Source organism: Vigna unguiculata, chromosome 10 (genome assembly GCF_004118075.2).
Source record: "Vigna unguiculata cultivar IT97K-499-35 chromosome 10, ASM411807v1, whole genome shotgun sequence".
Lineage (NCBI taxonomy): Eukaryota > Viridiplantae > Streptophyta > Magnoliopsida > Fabales > Fabaceae > Vigna > Vigna unguiculata.
This window is the reverse complement of record NC_040288.1, coordinates 20578300-20604058: the sequence shown is the minus strand read 5'-3', so window position 1 is coordinate 20604058 and position 25759 is coordinate 20578300. Positions and strand designations below refer to the sequence as shown.

The 25759-nt window shown below is 38.4% G+C and overlaps 1 protein-coding gene across 1 annotated transcript; it reads right to left on the bottom strand.

Moving 5' to 3' along the window:
* Nucleotides 1-335: 335 nt before the first annotated feature.
* Nucleotides 336-2936, bottom strand: LOC114165064 (protein NRT1/ PTR FAMILY 2.13-like). Its single transcript, XM_028049717.1, has 4 exons — nt 2847-2936; nt 2529-2746; nt 1446-1999; nt 336-1373 (listed from the first exon to the last, which is right to left on the bottom strand). The coding sequence occupies exons 1-4, from the start codon at nt 2887-2889 to the stop codon at nt 524-526; spliced, it is 1665 nt and encodes a 554-aa protein (XP_027905518.1). The 5' UTR covers nt 2890-2936; the 3' UTR covers nt 336-523.
* Between the last annotated feature and the right edge of the window lie 22823 nt (nt 2937-25759).

Sequence of the window (25759 nt, the reverse complement as noted above, 5' to 3'; positions counted from 1 at the left end):
AATTTAGATCCTACATGCGTTTTTTGTAGAACGGGGGAGCTTTTTGTGTTCAGAATGATATGTAGCGTTGAATGTTCTCATGGATGCGTTGGTGAAAAAAGATACTATTGAACATGCCCAAAAGGTTGTCTTGGAGTTTAAGTGTATGATTCCTTTGAGTTCTTCTTGCAGAGTGTTGACGCTTGGGTGGTCCAAAGCAAGCGACTTTAATAATGACAGGAAACATGAAGGACATGAAGAAATGAGGATTTGAGTATGATGTATTCTTGTAGTATATGTATTTTTTTCATTATCCCGATACACATTGCATCTTTTATTGAACAACCGGGGTAAAAAGTGTTTAATTTATTATAAACAACGTCTACATCGGATCTAACCCCAACCATAAACAACCGATGTAAAATGTTATTTTTGAACTTTCATTCTCCCACCACCTTTCTCATAATCTAAATATCTCAAACCTTAGAGTCATTTGAACTTTAGACCAGAACCGTTTACATTACAACACACCTAAAGCGCTCAATCAAGGTCTGTCTTTAACTTCTGCTTTGACAATGACCACCTTGTAATGGTAGCGTTTAACACAGAGCAAGATGTAGACAAGATTCATTGCAGCAAATCCTGCTACGAGGAAGTAATAGTAGTCCAATCTGCCAGCGTTGATGTCATTGTTGAGCCAACCGATTCCACCACGCTTTCGAGTTACTTGGTTCACCACATTCACCATCAACGTGCCAACGTAAATTGAAAATGCCATCACAAGATACTGCAACGAATTTCCTATGCTTTTCATTTTCTCTGGTGATTCAGTGCTGTAGAACTGAAAGTGTCCAATAAGGGTAAATATCTCACACAATCCCAAGAACACAAATTGTGGTGCTAACCACATTGCATTCATGGGGGCCACCCCATCAGGTGCACCATGTGAGATTGCCACACCCCTTCTTCGCCACTCCACCAAGCCAGCACACAGCATTGTGAGAACCGAGCATATACCACCGATCACTATCTTCTGAAGGCTCGTGAGACCCTCCTCGTTTTTTGTCACTTTTGCTAATGCTGGTTGGATAAAGATGTCAAAGCATGGGAGGAATATGCCAATTGTGATTAAGGATACCGCGTTATACGTTGCTGCAGGAAGTTTGAAGTGTGCTCCAAGGTGACGGTCCATTTTCAATGCCTGCGATACTGGGAAGGTGCCTTGTTGTACTATAGGAATCAAGCAAAGAATACCAGAAGCCCAAATTGGAAGCATTTTTATCAAACATTTTACTTCTTCCACTTGCTGAATGCTGCAAAGTCTCCATGGATTCTTGACACTACCTCTTGCGTTAACTTCATTGTCTCCTATCAGGGCAGCTTTGTTTAAACACCTGTTCAAAAATCAAACAGCTTCTTCAGTACCAAGAAACATTATTCTAATTACCAGAGGAGTAACACATTACCTGAGTTGTTTCGTTAAGGGCATTTTTAGTAGTGTTTTTGCATCCACCGGGGGATCATAGTAAAGACCCTCATCTTCTATTACTGGAATTTTTAGGTGATGTTTCTTGTAAGCTGCAACAAACACCTGAGCAATACCAGAAAATATGGTCCCCTCTGGTGGTATATAAACATAAACGCTAGCTCCAACAAAAAATATGATAATTGAAAATGACATTAGAAGACTGAGTATTCCAAAAGCCAAGACCCAGCTTTTGTTCTCGAGGTAAACTATTGCAGTGAGACTGATCAACGTGACAATTGTCTGTGAAATGTAGTACCAATTAAAGAATCTGTTCACTCCTTTCTTTCCCTCGGAGGAAGTTGTGTCAAACTGATCAATGGCAAAGGGAATAGTGCATGGTCCAATCCCTCCTGTGCCCAGAGCCAACCAAGCAAGGCCTAAAATCAAGAACCCAAGTTGTGAACTCGTCGGAGGAACACAGTGCTCAGTTGAAGTGCAACTTGGAGGATGAAGTTGTGGCACCCACGCTGTTAATGTTAGTACCACCATTCCCTATCAATCACCGACATAGAATTATAAAAGATAACAAAAAAGATATTAACAACAATAAAATTGTGCTTTATGTCAGTTAACATGTTACTAGAACTAGGATTAGTCTATGTTTGAAATTTGTCTATAATTAGAGACAAAATTTACTACAATTAAAAAATAAGACGACTAACATCACTGTTTATAAAATATAAAGATTAAAATTAATTTTGAAGAACCTTGAATGATTTCAAATTCATTTTATCTGAACAACTATAGGGAAATGAAGTTTACCCCTATCATCTATATCAGTTTGCTCTACTTTAATTTATATTTGGACCAACAAGTTTATACCTATACATCCAATTTACATTGCGATTACCAACAAAGCATATATGTTTTTAGGAAAATGGTAACCGTCATGCCATTAACTCCAAACAAACATTGGAGAAAAATATTCCTTAGAGTAAAAAAAAAACCTTTAAACTGATAAATTGAAACTTTAGAATCAAATTTATGGGTAGGTGTTTTACAAATGGAGGAGAGCATATACCAATAGTGTTCCAAATGATGAAATAGCAATGGTTTTGAATTTCCCTAGATAAGCATCAGCAACACAGGCACCAATAATTGGTATTAAATTGCTAACTCCTGTCCATGCGCCAAGAAGATTTGCTGCAGCAACCTGACCCAAGTTGAAGAATTGCAACAAAAACACCATGAAATTTCCCATCATTCCTAATGTTGCAATCCTCTCAACTATTTGATTTCCTGCAAAACCACACCATACAAAAGCTTAGTTAGCTCAATTTGATCATAGCAAATGCACATTTTAATGGTATGCATGAGCATTTTTTGTTTAGACAGAGACCTAAGATGTAAGAAATTGCCCTCCATCCTGGCTTGTTTTCCATTGCTCTTGAATTTTAGGAATCTAAACTTCTTCTGTAACTGATTATATACTTGATTTCCACTTCCTGAAGCAAATGGACCACAGTCTAGAGTCATTAGCTTTATTATCTAACTTTATTAATTTCTACTTACTGTATCCTTTGTCTGTATATCATAAAATAATTAATTATAGACAAATTATTTTTTATTATTTTTTAATATTTTTTAATACCTTTATAGACATGCAACCAATCAAAATTTAGTTTTGAAATGATTGTTTAGGTAATTAGTATATAATTAAAATCTTCTTAAAAGATAGGTGATTCATTGGCAGAAAGTATAACTTTTATAATTATCATTGTATTTTGGTTAAATTATAATTCTCAAAAATGTTTAATCATTTTTCTCCAAATATAATAGTGACTTCCGTAAATTAGAGTTTGCCTTAAGTGTCCAGGCAGAACTTCAGCAACGAGAAGACTCAAAAGACTGAAAAGGGAATTATAAGGAGAGAGGCATGATAAAGTTGGCAACCACATAATTAGAGGAGATGGGTTAATTCACTTTAAAAATAATTTTGAACGATCTTTTTTAAAATTTAAATTTATAAATTTTAAGGTTAAATTACCCTTTTAGTCCCTCTATTTGTCATGAAATTTCAATTTGATCCTCATATTTTTTCCTTGTCTCAATTTGGTCCTCATTTTTTTTAAAAATGACTTAATTTGGTTCTCACCGTTGACTTTGACCAAATGGTGTTAAAGTCAATGTCACATGTTAATTTCTGGTTTTTTTAAATTTTTTTAATTTTTTTTATTTGTTTTTTGATTTTTTTTAAATTTTTTTTAAATTTTTTTTATTTTTTATTTTTGACACGTGTCACTTCATCGTTGTGCCACGTGTCAAAGTGACTCAATTTGGTCCCTATATTTGTTTTTAGTTTCAATTTAGTCCCAATTTTTTAAAAAATGAAGCAATATTGTCCCTCCTTAGATTGAGACTCAATTTAATCTTTGTATACAACTTATGATGATATTCTTAATAAAATTGACATTTTTATTAAATATTTGTAGAAATATTTTTAAATAAGTTTTTTTTAGTTTTATTATTAAACAAAGTTAAACCCCAAACTTAATTTCAAAAATTAACAACTTTGTCATCATATATAAAGGCATCAAGCGTATCATATTATACAAACTTAGTAAAGATTAAAAATCAAATAACTTGTCAGACATAATTAAGTTTAGGAACTAAATTTCAACTTCAAAACAAAATCAAAGTCTAATGTTTATTGTATAATTTAGTTAATTTAAAATATTTAATAAAAAACGTTAATTTTAGTAAGAATATCACCATAAAATTTATAAAAAAGTAAATTTAGTGTCAATTTGAGGAAGAACAATATTGCTTCATTTTTACAAAAATTGGGACTAAATTGAAACTAAAAACAAATATAAGAATCAAATTGAGTCACTTTGACACGTGGCACAACTGTGAAGTGACACATGTTAAAAAGAAAAAAACTTAAAAAAAAATTAAAAAAATCAAAAAAAAATCAAAAAAATATTAAAAAAATAAAAAAAACTAGAAATTGACACGTGACATTGACTTTAACACCGTCTGGTCAAAGTTAACGGTGAGGACCAATTGAGTCATCTTTAAGAAAATGAGGACCAAATTAAAACAACGAAAAACTTGAAGACCAAACTGAAATTTCATGACCAATAGAGGGACCAAAAAGGTAATTTAACCAAATTTTAACTGATAACTTAACTTTGTTAAACTAAAAAATAAAAAACAAGAAATTACTTTTTTTAAACTATTCTCAAAACAACTTAATTTTCCTTTAATTAAATAACGTTTATCAATAAATTTCCAGACGTAGAGTGTAACGTTGATCATATACCATTATTTATTATCCATTATATGTATTGACATTGTCATGATGAATTTCCAAAAACACTCATGCTGTTGCTCTGGCTTTAGTGAGCTATCTGGACGGTTCTTTATTGCTCCTCAAGGTTATTAATATCTCTGGATTAAAGGAAAAGATGGGAAAGATAAATTTCTATTTTAAACAAAGAAAAAAAAGGAAATAATTAAAATGTATTCCTACATCAAAACGTAACCAAAGCTTTCTTACAATCAATATTAGTTAGCCTATAAGGCAGGTTGAGTTAAATCACACCATATTTAAATTATTAAGGTCTTAAATAAAAAAAAAGTTATATTATAATTTTTTAACTTATTAAAAGGTACTTAATTTAACATTATTGATTAAAAGCTGAAAAGAGATTAACCAAAGCTTTCTTACAATCAACATTAGTTATCCTATATAACTGAGTTAAATCACACCATATTTGAATTATTAAGCTCTTAAATAAAAAAAGAAGTTATTAAAAGGTACTTAATTTAACATTATTGATTAAAAGCTTAAGACTATGTTCACATGAAAAGATGGATTTGGGAGAGAGTGTAAAGATGGATTTGTGTAGATTTGTGTGGATTTGTATAACAGAACATACATAAAACAATACAAGGGTAAGCTAGTGAAGTTTAGAACTCATCATGGTATAAAAGAACAAGTACTTAAACAGCCCAAACATGCAACGCAGGAGGCATAGATCATCATGTTATAGCAAACAAACAGGACACTATGACTCAATTATCCGGATACATATACTAAGATCGGATTCACTGGACGCTTGCACTTGTGGTGGCCTCTACTGCTCTGCAGAGCCATTGCCAATGGGTTTCACCCTACCACGCACAAGGTTAACCTTCAAACATCTAAGGCCATTATCCTGCCAAAGACTAAGGCCTCCCGCTACTCTCACCACTTGGGTCAGTTTGCTCTACCTGAGACTCACTGACCCTTTAGAGTTTCGGGATGCGATCCTTACTTGAATCCATATCTTAATATATACACTACACACCACCATGAGGTCTCCCCATGAGACTCATGGAATTACGCCTATCACATACAGATTTCATGTCTCTCATCCCACAACCACCACTTTCATCTCATACATCCTATTCTCATTTCACCCCATCATCATGTACAATTCAATGCCATCACTCATACCAAACATACCAATTTCATTCATAAAATCCAAACACCCAAGCATATTCACGTACATTATATTTAGGAAAAATACTCCAGACAATACATGCAACAAATCATCCAACAGTCAATAAAACAGTGCACGCACTCACGAACTCGCTCAGGCGAGGGGCGGGCCTCACTCAAACAGCGGGCTCTCGCCCAGGCGAGACATGCAACAAGGGGTCTTCACGAACTTTCGCTCAAGCGAGACCTCCTCACCTGAGCGAGACAGGGCGTCGCTCAAAACGTGGACTGGTCGCCTAGGCGAGCGTTCGAGGCAGAACCTTAGGCGAGCCTCTGATATTCTCGCTTGGGCGAGAATATCAGATCTCCCCCACTGTTCCATGCATGCAAACCCCAGAAACAAACCAACCAAGCATCTCAGTTCAACTTCACACGAGCACAAGCATCCCCAAATCATTTTAAACACAAACCAGTGACAAAACAAGCAACATATTCTAAAACGAAAAGAGGCTAGCTTCCCTTACCTTCGTTTGAGCACCAAAAACAACCAGACCCTAACTATGTAGCACAACAGCTCCAAGAACTATGACAATGAGTTGAAACTGGAAAAAGAGGACAAAACGAAGTTAAGAGTCTTAACCCTAACTTGACCCACGCGTTTTAAACAGAGTAAAGAGAAGAAGGAGCGAACCCTCAGCTCTAAAGGTCAGCTTACCTGGAAAAAGGGGAGAGTTTTGCTAGCTTAGAGACGTGAGGATGGAGAGCCCTAGCAGAGAACTTGACTTGAGATGAAGAGAGGGAACAGAAGCTGGTTTCTGAAAATGGAACAGAAAGGAAGGGGTTAGGGGTCCTACTAAAGGGCTGGCCTTGGGCCTCCGAAAAGGCCAGGCCCAACACTTTAAGACACTGAAAAAAAAAGGCTTACAATATCTCCCCAACAACAAAAATTTTTCGTCCTCGAAAAATTAGACTTACCAGAACAGATGTGGGTATGAACTCCTCATGTCCTCCTCAAGCTCCCAAGTCGAGTCACCTGTCCTTTGGTCCCAGATGACCTTCACAAGACTAGTGGCTCTTCCCCTGCGCTCCTTCACTTGGCGATCCTCTATAGCCACAGGCTGTACCACTATTCTGAGATCTTCCCTGACTTGCACATCCTCTGCCTCCAAGACATGCGATGGGTCAAACACGTACTTCCGTAGCTGCGACACATGGAAGACTGGGTGTAGATTAGCCAACTAAGGTGGTAATGCAATCTCATAAGCCACGGGCCCTATCCTCCTCAAGATTTGGTACGGACCCAAGAACTTAGGTGACAGCTTCCTTGAGCGGATAACCCTCCACACACCAGTGGTTCGGGTCACCCTCAAGAACACGTGATCCCCAGCCTCAAACTCTAGGGGCCTCCTCCTTCGGTCTGCATATGCTTTCTGACGACTCTGAGATGCTTGCAACCTATCCCTCACCAACTGCACCTTCTCTATGGTTTGTTGCAACAACTCAGGTCCTACCAAAACTGACTCACCATCCTGGTACCAACATAAGGGAGTCCTACACCTCCTCCCATACAAAGCCTCATAAGGCGCCATCCCTATACTTGCTTGGTAACTGTTGTTATAGGTAAACTCCACCAGCGGTAACACCTCGTCCCAACTGCCAAGGTGATCCAAGATACAAGTCCTCAGCAAGTCCTCCAAGGACTGAATCACTCTCTCTGACTGGCCATCCGTCTGAGGATGATAAGCAGAACTCATCCTCAGCCTGCTACCCATAGCCTCCTGTAACGTCTGCCAGAACCTTGAAGTGAACCGAGGGTCTCTGTCAGACACTATGCTACTAGGCATTCCATGAAGTCTTACTATCTCTCGGATGTAAAGCTGGGCCAACTTGGCCATAGACATTCTGAGATTCACGGCCAAAAAGTGAGCACTCTTCGTCAAGCAATCCACCACCACCCATATAGCATCATGTCCTCTCACGGTGCAAGGCAAGTGGGTAACAAAATCCATGGCTATGCTATCCCACTTCCACACTGGAATATCTAAGGGCTGGAGCGTTCCACCAGGTTTTTGATGCTCCACCTTAGCCTTTTGACAAGTCAAACAGGCCGACACGAACTGTGCAACTTCCTTTTTCATGCCCTGCCACCAAAAGTTCTCCTTAAGGTCTTGGTACATCTTAGTCATGCCAGGGTGCAGACTAAGACGACTCTTGTGTCCCTCCTCAAGGATTAACTTCCTCAACTCAACATCCTCTAGCACACAAACCCTACCTCTGAACCTCAACACTCCATCCCTACCCAAGGCAAATCCCTTTGCCTGATCCGATCCTAGTAGTTCTTTTACCTTCTGTAGACTAACATCCCTTGCTTGCCTCTCTCTGATTAAACTCAGAAAGTCACTAGATATGACCAAGGTGCTACACCTAATGAATTCCGGCTCCAACTCAAACTGTAGCTTCATGTCTCTAAAGCTCTCTAGCAACTCCATCTCTTTTATCATCAAGTGTGCCACATGCACTGTCTTCCTACTCAGTGCGTCTGCTACCACATTCGCCTTCCCTGGGTGGTAGAGAAGCTCAAAGTCGTAGTCCTTCAAAAACTCTATCCACCGCCTCTGCCTCATATTCAGCTCTTTTTGATCAAAAAGGTACTTCAAGCTCTTGTGGTCACTAAACACACGGAACTGCGCACCATACAGGTAGTGCCTCCAAATTTTCAAAGCAAAAACCAATGCTGCCAACTCGAGATCATGAGTAGGGTAGTTCTTCTCATGAACCTTCAACTGCCTCGAAGCATAGGCCACCACCTTCCTCTCTTGCATGAAGACACACCCAAGGCCCTGATGAGAGGCATCACAATAAACCTCAAAGGGTTTACTCACATCTGGGATTACCAACACTGGAGCACTCGTCAGCCTCTGCTTAAGCTCCCTGAAGCTCTCTTCACACCTATCAGTCCATGCAAACGGTTGGTCTTTCCTGGTTAGCTGTGTCAGGGGTGCTACTATCTTAGAGAACCCCTCTATAAACCTCCTGTAATAGCCAGCTAAGCCCACGAAGCTCCGAATCTCCGTCACTGACTTGGGACATTCCCACTGTATCACGGCCTCCACCTTAGCTGGATCCACAGCTATACCCTGAGCTGATATCACGTGCCCCAAGAACTGCACCTCTCTCATCCAGAAGTCACACTTTGACAACTTGGCAAACAGTTGTTTCTCCCTCAAGATACCAAGCACTATCCTCAGATGCTCGGCATGTTCCTCAAGCGTCCTGGAGTAGATGAGAATGTCGTCTATGAAGACCACGACAAACTTATCTAGAAATGGGCGGAAGATCCGGTTCATGTAGTCCATGAACAAAGCTGGAGCATTAGTCACACCGAATGGCATGACAACATACTCATAGTGCCCATATCTGGATCTGAAAGCAGTCTTCTCAACGTCTTCTGCCTTCACCAAAATCTGATGATAACCTGACCGGAGATCAATCTTGGAGAACAGTGACGCCCCATGAAGCTGATCCATCAAATCATCTATTCTCGGCAAGGGGTACTTATTCTTGATAGTCAGTTTGTTCAGCTGCCTATAATCCACACACAACCTGGAGCCACCGTCCTTCTTCTTCACAAGCAAAACAGGCGCTCCCCACGGCGAAGCACTCGGCCGTATAAACTGTTTCTCAAGCAATTCCTCTATCTGCTTCTTTAACTCCACCAACTCTACTGGGGCCATGCGGTAAGGAGCTATCGATACAGGTCCGGCTCCTGGTACCAAGTCTATGGAGAACTCCACTTCTCTCCTCGGAGGCAAACCTGGTACCTCTTCGGGGAACACATCCTCAAATTCCCTGACCATTGGTATCACGGTGATCCTTTCCTCCTTCTCAACCTCTATCCTGGCAAGGATCATAAAACACTGCGCGCCGCTCTGAATTTCCTTCATTACCCCATGGAAAGACAACAACTCGGGCTCCTCTGAGTTGGAGCACAATAGCTTCTTCTCTCGACAGTCTATGAGAACATGGTTGGCAGAGAGCCAATCCATTCCCAAGATCACATCTAGTCCTTGCAGAGGGAGACATATGAGGTTGACTTTGTATACGCGTCCCTCTACCTCAACTGGACATCTAGCACACACAGAGGAAGTCCTAACCAACCCAGATGCCGGGGTAGATACCACGAGGTCAAACGGTAGCTCACACACCGGCAGACCCAACTCCCACACACAAGACTCTGACACAAATGAGTGTGTCGCCCCAGAATCAAAAAGCACGCAACAAGATTTGCCAGATATCACACAACAACCAATCACAAGGTTACCTGAACCCGCTGCCTCTGACCCGGTCATCGCAAAAACCCTGCCTGTAGCCTGAGGCCTGCTGCCTCCTCTCCTCTGCTGAGTCTGGCCTGAACTTTGACTCGGAGTCTGTGGTGAGGGTCGTGCCACTGTCCTCCTCAGAGTAGGACAATCCCTACCAAAGTGACCCTCCCTGCCACAGTGGTTGCACCTGCGGAACCCAGATAGCTGCGGGCAGAAACTCTTCACGTGTGGTCCTCCGCAATGGTGGCACTGGATCCTGCTGGGTGGGGAAGGAAAGCCTCTAGACCCCTGTGGTTGTGGATGAGGCCTAGCATACGGCTTCTTCTTCTCATCAACTCTCGGCCTGGACCCGGATGGTCCGCTAACTCTCTGTGGTGGCTGCTGGGCTTCCACCTCTACCTTCATACGCTCCATGACCCTGGCCTTTTCCACCAAGGCCGCAAAGTCCTTGATGGACAGCGGGGCCACCATCAGTCGAATGTCTCCTCTGAGACCATTCTCAAACTTTCTGCAGCGCCACTCCTCATCGAGCGGCATGGTGTAGAAACGCCCCAGATGCTTGAACCTCTCGGCGTACTCTGCTACTGATTTGTTCCCCTGCGTCAGCTGAAGGAACTCCACCTCCTTAGCGTACCTCACGCTATCAGGGAAATACTCTGAAAGAAACCTCCTCTTGAAGGCTTCCCATGTGATATCCTCATGCCTCTCCTCCATCACTAGCCTCATACTGGCCCACCAATGCTCAGCCTCCCCTGTGAGCATGTAGACAGTGAAAGCAAGCCTGCTCTCATCGGGGCACCTCTTGGCATCAAAGATGCGCTCCATATCCTTCATCCACTGGTCCGCCTGATCGGGACTCGACTTGCCATCAAACTTGGCGGGTTGGTGCTTCAAAAAGTCTTCCAAACTCCATTCAGGGGGTGGAGGTTGGGGATGAGGACCATACATCGGTGCACCAGCAGCATTCTCCCCTAACTAGCGGAGAGCATCCACATGCTGCCTTTGAGCGTCCTCAGCAGCCTGCCTAGCAGCTTCCATCTGCTGCATCATGAAGTTTTGTTGCTCAAGAGAGGCTTCCTGGCGCTGCATCGCCGCCTCATGCTGTTGCATCATGGCATTGCTTTGCTGAGTCAAAGCCGCAGCCATGGCCTCGATCGCCCTAGCCAGATCTTGTCCGTCACCCTGAGGGGGTGGAGGGGCTATGCGCGGGGGTGCCATATCACTGGACACACAGAAAGCACCATCAGATCTCGGTTAGATTGGAAACTCATCTAACATGTCAAGAAAGACACAACGAAAGCTAAGCAAACACACAGCCCACAGACACTTAGGAACGAAGGCTCTGATACCATAAAAATGTAACATCCCATTTAAATAGAATAAACTAGAAACGGAATATCACATGATCATAATAGTGAGAAGCAATCTGATGAATATGGAATATGAGAAGAGTAACAATTACAGTCATCCACGAGGGTGCTGAAAAGAAACAACTTAGGCATGCCACCATCCCATAACAAAACATAGGATGAGGTTAACAGTTTAGCAAAAGGGGTTGCCCCTAAACAACCATTACAAAAGGCCCCATGGCCAAGAAACTGATTCTAACGCCACAAAGACAAGCAAAGAAATCTAAGCCGCACCGCTATTATTCCCAGATCCACCACCAGCACCTCTCCCATCTGCTCCCACCAGGAGGTGATCACCGCAAGAGAGGAAATATAACAGAACATACATAAAACAATACAAGGGTAAGCTAGTGAAGTTTAGAACTCATCATGGTATAAAAGAACAAGTACTTAAACAGCCCAAACATGCAACGCAGGAGGCATAGATCATCATGTTATAGCAAACAAACAGGACACTATGACTCAATTATCCGGATATATATAGTAAGATCGGATTCACTGGACGCTTGCACTTGTGGTGGCCTCTACTGCTCTGCAGAGCCATTGCCAATGGGTTTCACCCTACCACGCACAAGGTTAACCTTCAAACATCTAAGGCCATTATCCTGCCAAAGACTAAGGCCTCCCGCTACTCTCACCACTTGGGTCAGTTTGCTCTACCTGAGACTCACTGACCCTTTAGAGTTTCGGGATGCGATCCTTACTTGAATCCATATCTTAATATATACACTACACACCACCATGAGGTCTCCCCATGAGACTCATGGAATTACGCCTATCACATACAGATTTCATGTCTCTCATCCCACAACCACCACTTTCATCTCATACATCCAATTCTCATTTCACCCCATCATCATGTACAATTCAATGCCATCACTCATACCAAACATACCAATTTCATTCATAAAATCCAAACACCCAAGCATATTCACGTACATTATATTTAGGAAAAATACTCCAGACAATACATGCAACAAATCATCCAACAGTCAATAAAACAGTGCACGCACTCACGAACTCGCTCAGGCGAGGGGCGGGCCTCACTCAAACAGCGAGCTCTCGCCCAGGCGAGACATGCAACAAGGGGTCTTCACGAACTCTCGCTCAGGCGAGACCTCCTCGCCTGAGCGAGACAGGGCGTCGCTCAAAACGTGGACTGGTCGCCTAGGCGAGCGTTCGAGGCAGAACCTTAGGCGAGCCTCTGATATTCTCGCCTAGGCGAGACAAGCTCGCTTGGGCGAGAATATCAGATCTCCCTCACTGTTCCACGCATGCAAACCCCAGAAACAAACCAACCAAGCATCTCAGTTCAACTTCACACGAGCACAAGCATCCCCAAATCATTTTAAACACAAACCAGTGACAAAACAAGCAACATATTATAAAACGAAAAGAGGCTAGCTTCCCTTACCTTCGTTTGAGCACCAAAAACAACCAGACCCTAACTATGTAGCACAACAGCTCCAAGAACTATGACAATGAGTTGAAACTGGAAAAAGAGGACAAAACGAAGTTAAGAGTCTTAACCCTAACTTGACCCACGCGTTTTAAACAGAGTAAAGAGGAGAAGGAGCGAACCCTCAGCTCTAAAGGTCAGCTTACCTGGAAAAGGGGAGAGTTTTGCTAGCTCAGAGACGTGAGGATGGAGAGCCCTAGCAGAGAACTTGACTTGAGATGAAGAGAGGGAACAGAAGCTGGTTTCTGAAAATGGAACAGAAATGAAGGGGTTAGGGGTCCTACTGAAGGGCTGGCCTTGGGCCTCCGAAAAGGCCAGGCCCAACACTTTAAGACACTGAAAAAAAAAGGCTTACATTTTTTTGTCTGGATTTAGAGGATAAAGTGAGTAGATTTGAAGATAAATTTTATAAAAGTTAGTAAATGATTGATAGATTTAAATAAAAAGTTATAATAGATAAAATTTTAAAGATTACTAAAATGTCCTTGATGGAAAAATATATAAAATAATTTTTAGATTAGTTAAAAATATTAAATTTTTAAATCTATTATTTAACAAATTTTATTAAAAAAATCAATAAAAAGTAAATTACACTAAATTATTATTATTATTATTATTATTTTCATAATAATTACCATTATTTAAAACTATTAATAATAGTAATAATAATAATTATTATATATTTTATTTGTATTATATTTAATTACTGTACACATACATTATTTATTATTATTATTATTAATTACTATATATATTATTTTTTATTTTTTATTATTATATATTATTATTACAAATATATATTATTAATTTTAATAATTATTATATATATATATATATATATATATATATATATATATATATATATATATATATATATAATTTAGAAGGATATTATTGTAAGTTGTTGTGCATCCCTTCAAATCTGCACAGTTGTGATGAGGTAAAAAAAGTAATGCATTCTTCAAATTTTTGCATTTCATCTTCTACAAATTTGTGTATACGAACGCAATTGATTCTTCAAATCTATCCTCGACAATCGGTGCTCTACGATAATCGCTGCATGCGAACAGAGTCTAAAAGAGATTAACATCTATAATTCCATATGATATACATAATAAAAGTTATAAGAAAATACATTTAATATAATAATTACTTCTAAAATTTTGAATTTTAGTGTAAGTTTATTGTATCATTTAGTGACGATTATAACCGCCACTATTTTCTCTATCGTCAATTAATTAACTATCACAGAATTTAGCGTCACAAAATCATAATAACATCAAATTATTATAACTACCGGAACAACCGTCACTAAGATTGTTAAAGTCAATTTTAATTGCCTCTAAAATAATTTTAGAAAAAATTAGAAATTTAATGGCAATTTAGAAATTTCAAAATCTTTATGACGTTTGTAAAATTTAATGGCAATTTTAACCACTAATAGGTTTAAAATATATATATATATATATATATATATATATATATATATATATATATATATATATATATATATATATATATATATATATATATATATATATAATAACAAGTACAACAATCAATGAGTCTAGAAATTAAAAAATTTAATGATAGTTGTAATCGCTGGTAAAGTTATGACTTTTTTAAAATTAAAAAAATATTGAAAAACTTAAAATATATTTAAATACTACTTATTTAAATTATTGAAGGTAGACTCTAATAATATGTCTTGGTTTACAATTAAGCATTTAACATTGAAACATTGTTTGAATTTTAAACAACACATGTTTGAAGCCAAGTCCATGACTATCATTTTAATGTCCTACATTTTCATCATTATGTTCCCAAATTTGGGTTGTAAACCATATGGACATAACAACACATATAGCTGCTCTGAACCTTCCTAAATAAACAACTAATTGCATAATGGACTTGTGGGCTAGGTTCCACGTTTCAATCAAAAATGTTCATTAACGATATCATATTGGCATTGGCTAAGTATGTTGAGGATGAATTTGATATTAGGGTTACTAATATGAATTTAATATTGGGCCTCCATAGACATGAAATAACACGTTATATGGTATGACTAATACTGTAACATCAAGTGATTATGAAAAATTAGGGTTGCCTAGGCTGGGATCCTATGATCAGTGTTAAATGTGCTAGACTATCGTAATTCCAAAGTTAAGGGGTTTCCACTAAAAAGATACTAAAAAAATAGTTTTTTCTTACTTAATTCAAGGGTGAACAAGGAATAAGTTGAGACAAGTTTACTTATGTCCCTACCCAACCTGAAAGTTCCACCGAGTCATTAGTTTGAACCAAAACTTAAAAGGTATAAAGCTTGAATTAAAGTATGTAATATTATATTTTTTAAAATAAATATTGCATTGTAAATTTAATATTATCTCATAAAAAAGAAAATCAGTACATGATTGTTTAAGAAACTTATATTGTGTGAGAGAAAACAATACATCAAATTAAGTTAAAATGACTCCAAACGTAACCCCAACTCATCCTTAAAATGTCTAATTTCAAAACTCAAACCCATCAAAACAAACCTCGAGCCAGCCCAGATTGGTGGGATGAGTTGGTTCATGCTCATCTTTAGCCCAATTATTTGTATATGCTCATGGATTCAATAATTAGATGGGGTGACATTAAGAAGCATAAGAATATTGCAACATTTAACAAAAATATGGCGTGCCACATCGAGACAAACCACAGAGGCGTGCACAAATCAAAATCGGCCTTCTGAGCTTGGTATATTGTATCTCAGCCTGTAGTCTTTTTGCAGCTTCTTCACTTTTCTCTTTTTGCTTCAAGAGTTGCACATGGCTTTCTTGTTTCTTCTTGAGGTCTAAAATATGATGTTTTAATATTAAAAAAATGAATAGAAAAAAAGTCTTGGTCAAAGAATGACCACCTTATAACTCAAGATTCACATTAAGGCAACTAAAAAAATCACCTCTGTTTCCAATGCTTTTGGCCACAAACATCTTGGATTTTGTGTGATAGCCCATCTGAATTAGTAGTACGATTCTCCACCTCATGCAGTAATATGTCCCTCTCTTCCGATCATTGTTAGTCCAAAATCCATCACTAGGATAAAAATAGACTTCTAATGCTACACTTCATAAATATTTAAAATTAAATAAGTTCATTCCAACTTGTATTTTAGTTTTCTCCTCCTCAAGTTCCACAATTTTCTTCCCGAAGTGTTGTTTAAGTGCCTCACTATCAACTCCAATGAGCTTCATGTCAGACTGCAAGGAAAAAAGGGTGATAGATTGAGAAAATCAGTAAAAAATTCATCACTCTATTTGAACATGATGCAAAATGATAGGATGAAAAGCCCTAATAGTCACCCGCACATAGAAAATCATAAAGTTCAACACTCATTTACTAATGTATGCTCTTTGTGGCCCTTGTGATAGTTGCATATGAATCAATTAAACCAACTAGCACAATGTTAAGACTTTGGCAAGTGTACCAAGTCGCGTAAGTAGTAACCGGTAAGACCGGGATATCGTTTCCCAAGAGACTCGTGTATACTAATTAATTGCATAATTAGTGACTAACATAAACTAATGAATAAATCCATATTTTGAGTTTCAATGTATGAAATTAAATTTTGCATAAATAATTAAAATTGAACTTTGGAAGTTAAAGGCACTTAGTGAATGGAAAAGATTAGAAATGAAATGACTTGATATGCCCGGGTTAGAATTCACCAACTATGCTCTCATGCAACTACAATTTAACATCCTCTTCATTAATATGCTAATGTCAACCCACAATTTTACTCAAACCCTAATTCCTTAATGTATTGAGCCTAAATTTCCCTATTAAAAGTCAATTCCTTGAACTCTTAATAAGCAAATTTGCTTTATGCACTAAGGTTTAAGACAACCAATGGGTCAAGCCCTATTCCTAGGTACAAGCTCCATTGAGTTTTCTTATTCCAAATCTAGGTTTCAAAAGATATTTCCACACCCAATGAACCAAAAATCATGCAATAGATGGCTAAATCAATGCAAGCATTAAGTGAAGAAACAAGAAGACTAGCAATTAATGAAAAAGTCATATATATAATCAAAACATTTGCATTTACACAAGAGTTTTGTGGCTACATCTAACCCAACAAAAATGGGTTTAGCTCTCCATGTCATGGAGAGCTCAGGCTTGCAAATGAAAGAGATGGAAGAGAAAGAGATACAAAAAGGAAGATGAAGCTGTTCCCACAAGCCCTAGCACTCCTACAAGCTCTCCAAATGTGTTGTTCGAGCTCCAAAATGTCCAAGATCAGTTTCCCTTCGCGAAAACAGAAGAAAAAGGGCCACTTGACACATCAGCAAAAACAGGCGCCTGGCGGAAGCCTCTCACCGCTAGGCGCTAGCCATCAAACAGTGGCCAAATCTTCCTGCTACCGCCCAACGGTGTCCAATGTGCCGCCAAGCGGTGACCAACAGTGGCGCCTGGTTGGCGCTAGTGTGGCGCCTGGCGCTGGCTCTGTGTCGCCGGGTGCTTTCTGTTGACATTTTTGCTCTTCTCCTTGCTATTCCGGGTCACTCATTTGTTTGAACTTTTGGAGCAAAGCTTCCAATCTACAAAAAGTACACAAAAATGGGGATTAGTGGTATATTTATATCAATGTAACCCAAAATGTATTTATTTACAAAAGTAAGGTAAAATTGAGGATTAAGTAGGTTAAAAGCTTTGGAAAAAATGATTTTGCTAATGAAATATAGCTTGGATAATGGTAAAAATTAACATTATCAACTCCCCCAAACTTAAAACCTTGTTTTTCCTCAAGCAAAAAGGTAACTTGGCTTAGATGAACAACACAATTGCAATGATCTAGCAAATCAAGAAAACAATGTCAATTGTGTTTGCTCTTATTTGAAAGATTGTGTAGCACATGTGTTTCATTAGCAAGGCAAACTAAAGCTATGGTGTTCACAAAAAAAAAAATTTCACAAGTGCATGCAAGAGTTTATAAGGGATCAACAATCATGGCAAAATGTTTCCTTGATCAATGGGAACCACTTCTCACAAGAACAGGTGTTTCACTCAAGCCCACTAGTGTATGGATATAAACAACATTCTCTCTACCATCACAATGTCACACAATTTAACTTTGCTTTTTGTTTAAAATGGCTAAAACTTTCACAAGCATGCTATCATCACAAGGTCTTTTATGGCTTGTATCGTGGCTAGGCTAAGAAGGAAATTTGGTTTTTCAGGATAACAAAAGTACCTTGAGCTAAGAGAGCAACTAATCAAATCATGAATGTATTTTTCTCCCTTCTCTATTGAACAAATGAAACCAATTCCCAACTTGCTTGCACCAATTTTTTTTCTTTTCTTTTCATCTTTTTTTTTTTTTAGAAATTGAACCAAAAACTTTACAAATTTTTCCATACTCCCTTGTATTAGCAATAATTCCCCCAAACTTAGAACCATACTTATGACTAACAATCATTTGCTCTCTCAAGCTCAAAGTAAGGTAGTCTCTTCACTATGCTCAAGGTTCAAGGAATGAGGCTCAAAGAAGATTCAAAGGGTTTGCATAAGAAATCAACTTGAAAAGAATTGGCTCAATTATGTAACAGGCAAAAAAAAAAGATGGCCTTTATCATCTGTAGCATGCAAGTAAATGATTAGCAAATGAACTCAAGCAAAGTCAATTATGAGTCCTCAGTGATAACATTCACACAAATCAACTCTGGGGTACAACCTCTCACAGGGTATTGGGTTCTACAATTGTCAACATATGCCAAAATCATTGATCACAATTAAAATCAAGCATCACTATATCAAAATGAGAACAACCACAAGCCCATGCTCACAAGCCAATTCAACATCATTTCATAACAAGCCCAAAAGATGATCATGAAAAGTACTAATTTAATGCAAAAGATTAGTTCACCACAACCAACTTACAAAGTTAAATACTATCAAAAGAAAGTTAAAAAAAAACTGAAATCTAAAAGCATAAATTAAATCAGAACTATCAGCAAAACAAGTCCTGCAAAAAGTGAATCACTCTCTCCAAGTGCTTAGGCGTCATCCTCGCCCTCTTCGTCTAGATCCTCCTCCTCATCGTCTGCAGCAGCTGAGGCTCCACCTCCCCCAGTAGTAGTGGCCTGGGCCCCAGGCCAAGCAACAGTGGCAGTAAACTCCTCAGCTCATGGGGTGTGCAGCTCGGGAATAGTTAGGGAGATGCCCCTAAGCATGTATGCATTGGCCATCCCCAACCGGTATAAGGCTTGCATCTGGGGTTCCATCAGCTGAAGGTGATCGAGCTTGGCCTCCAAAGCTTGCAATCGCATATCAAAGTTGGGAGCTGCCTCAGGCTCGGGCTCTGGCTCAGGCTCTACCTGTGGCTGATGGCGCCTCTTGGGTCTGGGAGCAACTGAGCAGAACCTTTAAAAATATGAGAAGTCAAGGTCCTGCGTTGCTTTCTCCAACGAGGGTACAGAAATGTCCACCCCTGCTAGGCTGCAAAGATGGGTGATAAGAGAGGGATGGCCAAGAGCGGCCTTGCCAGCGGCGTTGGCACACCGGTGGATCTCATTTGCAATAAACTGCCATACATCCATCACCCAACCTGTCAGGATAATGTATAAAATGGTGGCGCGTCCCTCCGTAAGATCAGACACATGGGAGCACGGGGAGATATTGGCATGCACAAATGTTGACCAGAAGCAAGCCACGGGGTGAAGGGAACCTCTCTGAATCGTGCCCTTGTGAAATCCTTCACCCACCAAGCAGAGTGCTTGGATCAGCTCTCCAGGCGCTACGCCCTCATCATCCAACACTGAAAATTGGCACTCCACATCATCAGCCAGCTGGGTGCCCAAAAACTCGTTGATCGTGTCAGCATCAAAGGGTGAGGAAGTAGTGAGAGTGAATTCTCTCCTTTCGCTTTTGCCCTTTTGAAGGGTTGCCAATGGCGATCTTCATTCTTTTAAGATTGGAGGAGGATGCCATCTGCAAAATGAGCATTGGTACAAAGAGGCAATTTAAAGTTAGCATTGGAGTGAGAGATTCAGTCAAAAAGAGAGTTTATTGCATCTAAAGACTAAACTAGAACAACAAAATGTCAAGTCATTCAGATGCAAAAACCATTGTAGCATTGGTGCCTCACAACCTAAGCATCAATCAGATGAAAATGAAAGAAAAAGGCCAAAAACAGTGGCACTGCCTGGCCCCTTCAGAAGTGCCACCAGGCGCCTGCTCGTTACACTGCAAGGCGCCACCGCCTGGCGGAAAAACAGGCCAAAATGGCCACCGCCAAGCGGTACATAACAGGCCAGCCAAAAATTGCAGTGAACTGGTATAGAACAGCAGGAAATATTCAATGGCAGCACGAGAACACAGCAAACCAGGGAATGTAAACATACACATAAGCAACAACAAAGAAAACCAAAGCAAAGTAAGCCCTAAACTAGTACATCAACAATGGAGTAAATCAAATATGCTAGAACGAAAATACTACAAGAAAGAAGTTTACTTGAGTTGAATGCAGGAGAGAATGTTACAAGAAGTGAGATTGGGGAGTCTGTGAGAGTGGGTTGGTGCGTGGAGAGGTTGAGTGGTGGAAGCAGCTGCAAAGGCACTTCGCCTGGTGAGTGTGTGGCGGCAGTGTGAGTGAGTGTGAGTAAGGGCACGAGAATGGGTTCCAATTGGAGGCTAGGATTATGGAATTAAGAAAGGAATTGGGAATTAGAGAGTGAAAATGGGGGCTAGGGTTTGTCCAGAGCGAAAGTGTGAGAAATGAGAGGGGGATAGGCGCCTGGCGGGAGCAATATGAGGGTAAGGGTTTGGGCTAGCTCACAACACATTTGAAAAGCCCAATCAGCTCGCGTAGTGCTACTGCCTAGCGGTAGGTCACGAGCCGCCAGGCGGTATACCAATAAAACGCCCCTGGACCAGTTTTACTGGTGTGGCGCCAGGCGGTGACCAACAGTGGCGCCTGGTTGGCGCTAGTCTGGCGCTTGGCGCTGGCTCTGTGTCGCTGGGCGCTTCTTGTTGACATTTTTGCTCTTCTCCTTGCTATTCCGGGTCACTCATTTGTTTGAACTTTTGGAGCAAAGCTTCCAATCTACAAAAAGTACACAAAATTGGGGATTAGTGGTATATTTAGATCAATGTAACCCAAAATGTATTTATTTACAAAAGTAAGGTAAAATTGAGGATTAAGTAGGTTAAAAGCTTCCTGGATAATGGTAAAAATTAACATTATCACACACTACAATACCCTTCCTGGTTTGCTTTTTGAGAGGTGCTGACTAGGCTAATACTTTGAAATAATTTGAGTTGACTTCTTAATGCTAGATAGAAGCTAGATAATTGTTTGAGTAATGTATTTATATTATACATAGATTGACGAGTTTGAGTAATGTTTAACAACTCATCCTTTAAATTTTTGTAATGCTATCTCCATTCACCAAACACTAGATTAATGTCGTCAAATAGATTGTAAGTCTCTAGTGCTGGTTGCATGAGTAAAATCTAATCAACTAATCAAATTCACCATACATTAAAAGAATTCATTACTAGCATTAATAAGATAAGCCAAACATGGACATCCCAATTGCAAGGATATATTCACGCGGATGAAGCTTATTCACTACATTGATCGTTGTGATGTTTTGGTCAATCACTTCTTCTACCAATTGCCATGTACTTGTATCTATAAAATCAATGAGATGTGGAGCAACTCCATTATAAAGGGATGATCCAAATAATTGGGAGAAATATGAAGAGTTAAATAAATGATTGTGCTTAAGGTCATAAAGGGATGATCCAAATAATCTCCCATGTATTCATAAATATATAATTATTAACTAATAGAAACTTTTAATCAAGTTTTCATGAGAGATACCTCTTAACATAGCATTTTCCACAACGATATCAACACAAACCTCTAGTCCAGAAATCTACAAATGCATATCCAAGAAACAAGAGTCTTGAATCATTATTTATTACATACGCTTTAATCATTATAAGTTTCTTGAATCAAATTTTGAAATAAATAACAAGAAGTAGAAAGATAGAATTTCTAAAACCAAACATATATCTTAACATCAAAGACAAAATGGTAATCTATTAATACCAACCTTTCCTTAATGGAGTGAAGAAGAAAGTTTCTCAAAAAGTAGAGGAATGACGAATGGCTCAAAGAGAGGTGTAGAAGAGAATGCTGACTGCAGAAAAGTAAAATAATTAGCTTATATTATAAAATATATTCACCAATATTTATATGCAAAATATAGAATATTGTACCAGATTTCAATTGCATTTGAGAAATAACATAAATGCGGTGAAAACCCTAATTTGCCATAGTTATTGAGAAAGATGAAGAAAAACGAAGAAAAAAAATCATAAATGATAGAAGGAGCTAGTTTTGGTTTTGGTTATGTTGAGTAATGAAAACAATCAAAACCCTAAATTTGAGAAAAACTTGCAACAAAAGTGAAATAAGCAAAGAGAAAAACACTTATCCAAAGCTAAATTCATGACGAAAAGAAGATCACTTGTATAGGAGAATGGATTCGACGAAGAGAAAATGTTCCAAGGAAGAAGAGAAGATTGAAGAAGACGAGAGGATTGAAGAAGGGAAGATGATATGAAGGAGTGCATATGAGAAATGAAGCTCCACCTCTCTGATATTACTCAAAGCGGGCAAAATACATATTAGAATATACTATCGGTTTTAAACCGACTATAAATATTATACAATTCATTTTTTATTTAACTATAGTGTCATTTTATTATGACCGCCACTAAGTCACAACCACTAAAATTTATTTTTCTACTAGTGGATAATTTAAATTAATAAATGAAATATGTAACTTGTGATATTAAATATAAACTAAAATTTGGATCACTTAGTTAAGATAAAAGAATTAAAAATTTTAACAAGAATTTATTACTTTTTTTAAAAAATTATATAATTTATGATGAGGCTCACTTTCTGTGTTCTAAGTTAATGGGCCCAGCTCTGGTGAGTAAGGGCCCATAACCAGCCTTGTGTCCTTAAGAGCCTGTCCAGTTGCCTAACTTCTCATTCTGCCCCTTTCCACAGACAACTCACTTGTCCCCCATTTCTCTTATCCTGAAATAGAGCTCTACTAGGGTTTGAGTAAACTTCTCCTCCAACTCCGAGCTAATAAAAAGCTTCCCCTAAGTAAGTAATCCCCTCAGCCTCTGTTCCTTTTCGTCTTTTTAGCTCCTAAGCTCTGGTTGCACCTAAATCCATGTCTTGGTCTCATTTTCGTCCCCCCTTTGCTTTTGTTTTCAGCTTCTTAAGTTGTTTTGGATACTGGTGCTCCTTCGCTAAAATTCTCATTCGTAGCTTTCAGTCTAAAAGGTAAGGGAAGCTAGGGTTTTTGCTCATTTTTAAAATATGTTGCATGTGTTTGGTCTGATTCATGTTCCTTAAGCTTGGATGTTAATGTTGATTGTGTGAAAATATCTTGGTTGTGCTTTTGGATGTTGGGTTGTGTTGTTTTTTGTCCTGCATGCGCAAACAGTGTGTGAGAACTGGTATTTTCGCCCAAGCAAGCATGTCTCGCCTAGGAAAGAATAGCATAGGCTCGCCTTGGATTCTACTTGAGCTCTCACTCAGGCGGAGATCTTTCATTTTTAGCAACGAATCATCTTGCTCGGGCGAGAACTCACAGAGCCTTCCAATGCTTTTTGGTGGCAATCTCGCCTAAGCGAGAAGCTTTAGCTTGAGCAGAAGGCCTCTTTCGCTTGAGCGAGGGCCCATGGCTTGAGTGAGACTGGTGCAGGGACGTGCTCTAGTGTTGTTCTCTTCTATGTTTCGGGTTGTTGGTTGCATGATTGATTGGACTACCCCTTTTAATGCATGAAGTATGTGAATATGCATGTGTTATTTCGTTTCATGAACTGAAATTTGCAAGTTTGGTATAAGAGAAACATGAATCATGGCTGGTTGGTTGAGTATTGGCATGAAAATTTGGATGTTATGAGATAACATGTGGAATATGTTATGAGAAACATGTATATGGCATGAGATAGACGTAATTCCATGAATCTCTTTGTGAGATTTCATGGTGGTGTGTAGTGTATATAATTAGATAAGGATTCAAGTAAGGATTGCTTCCCGAAATTCTAAAGAATTAGTTAGTCTCACGTAGAGTAGACTGATTCAACTGGTGAGAGTAGTAGGAGACCCTAGTCTTCGGCAGGATAATGACCTTAGATGTTTGAAGGCTAACCTTGTGTGTGGTAGGGTGAAACCCATTGGCAATGACTCTGTAGAGCAGTAGAGGCCACCACAAGTGCATGCATCTAGTGAATCTGATCTTATTATATGTGTCCGGATAATTGAGTCATAGTGTCCTATTTGTTTGCTATCACATGATTGTATGCCTACTTTGTTGCATGTTTATGATTTGTTTCAATTTCTGCTAGCTATAACATGTTCAAAATTCTTATTACTCTAGCTTAACCTTTTGCTTGTATTTGTTTCTTGTGTGGTTTTCCCTTTTGCAATGATCATCAATTTATTGGTGTGAGCATATGTGAAAACCCCTAGTAGTCAATCTTGGGTTGGATCTTGTTCCTTAAAGTACTCTTTGAAGGCACGGTTGCCTATGTAATATCTTGCTCTATGAGCAAGTTTTTTGGACAACTGTCAAACTCTTAAATTCTGTTTTGGTTCATGATATCGTGATGTGCCTTAGTTTTCCTTTCTAAGTATATTTATGGATAACTATAATAGTTGATACATATTTACTCTTTTCTTAGGCTCTATTTCGTATTATATTTATGTAATGTTTTATTTAGTAGATTTATTCTATTTAAATGGAATTTCACATAATTACATAATAATATTTTTTTTTGTTTAAAAATAAAAAAATTATTTACATATAAAGTTTATATAATTATGTTATTTTATGTCATTTATATTTATTAAACACTTTTAAGTCAATTAAATAGCTTATCATCTTACGATTAAGAAGGAAGGGAATGTAGTGTGTAATTACCGAAAAGTTGTTGGACATTTAAGTAAAAACACCTAATATCAACCATAATTCTTCACACATTCTTCACACCAGGATCCTTTCTCACTCGTATCCCATATTTCACAAATCATCACTTTCAAATACACGCTAATCCGTCGCCATTACATCCGCATGAATAGAAAATATGTTGAACGCTTAAAGTTAAGAGATAATAATAAGCTTATTAGTCAATATTTCTGAATATATTCTCCAATCCAACATAAACACATAAACTACAAAATGAAACATGTAATTTGGAAAAATTAACAAATATTTACAATATTAAAGTAATTCATATAAATTTATAATAGATATTAAATATATTTTAATCCATACCAATGAATTAAAAAAATCATCAATAGAACAAAATACGTCTAATTAGAAATGACATATGTCTATAGAAAAATGATCTATTTTATTTTCTTTTTATGGAAAAAATAATTCCCATAAAAGTATCATACACTAATGCAACAAAGGTTATGTCTATAGAAAAATGATCTATTTTATTTTCTTTTTATGGAAAAAATAATTCTCATAAAAGTATCATACACTAATGCAACAAAGGTTATAGACAATGTCTATATAAAGATCTCATCAACGATTAAAA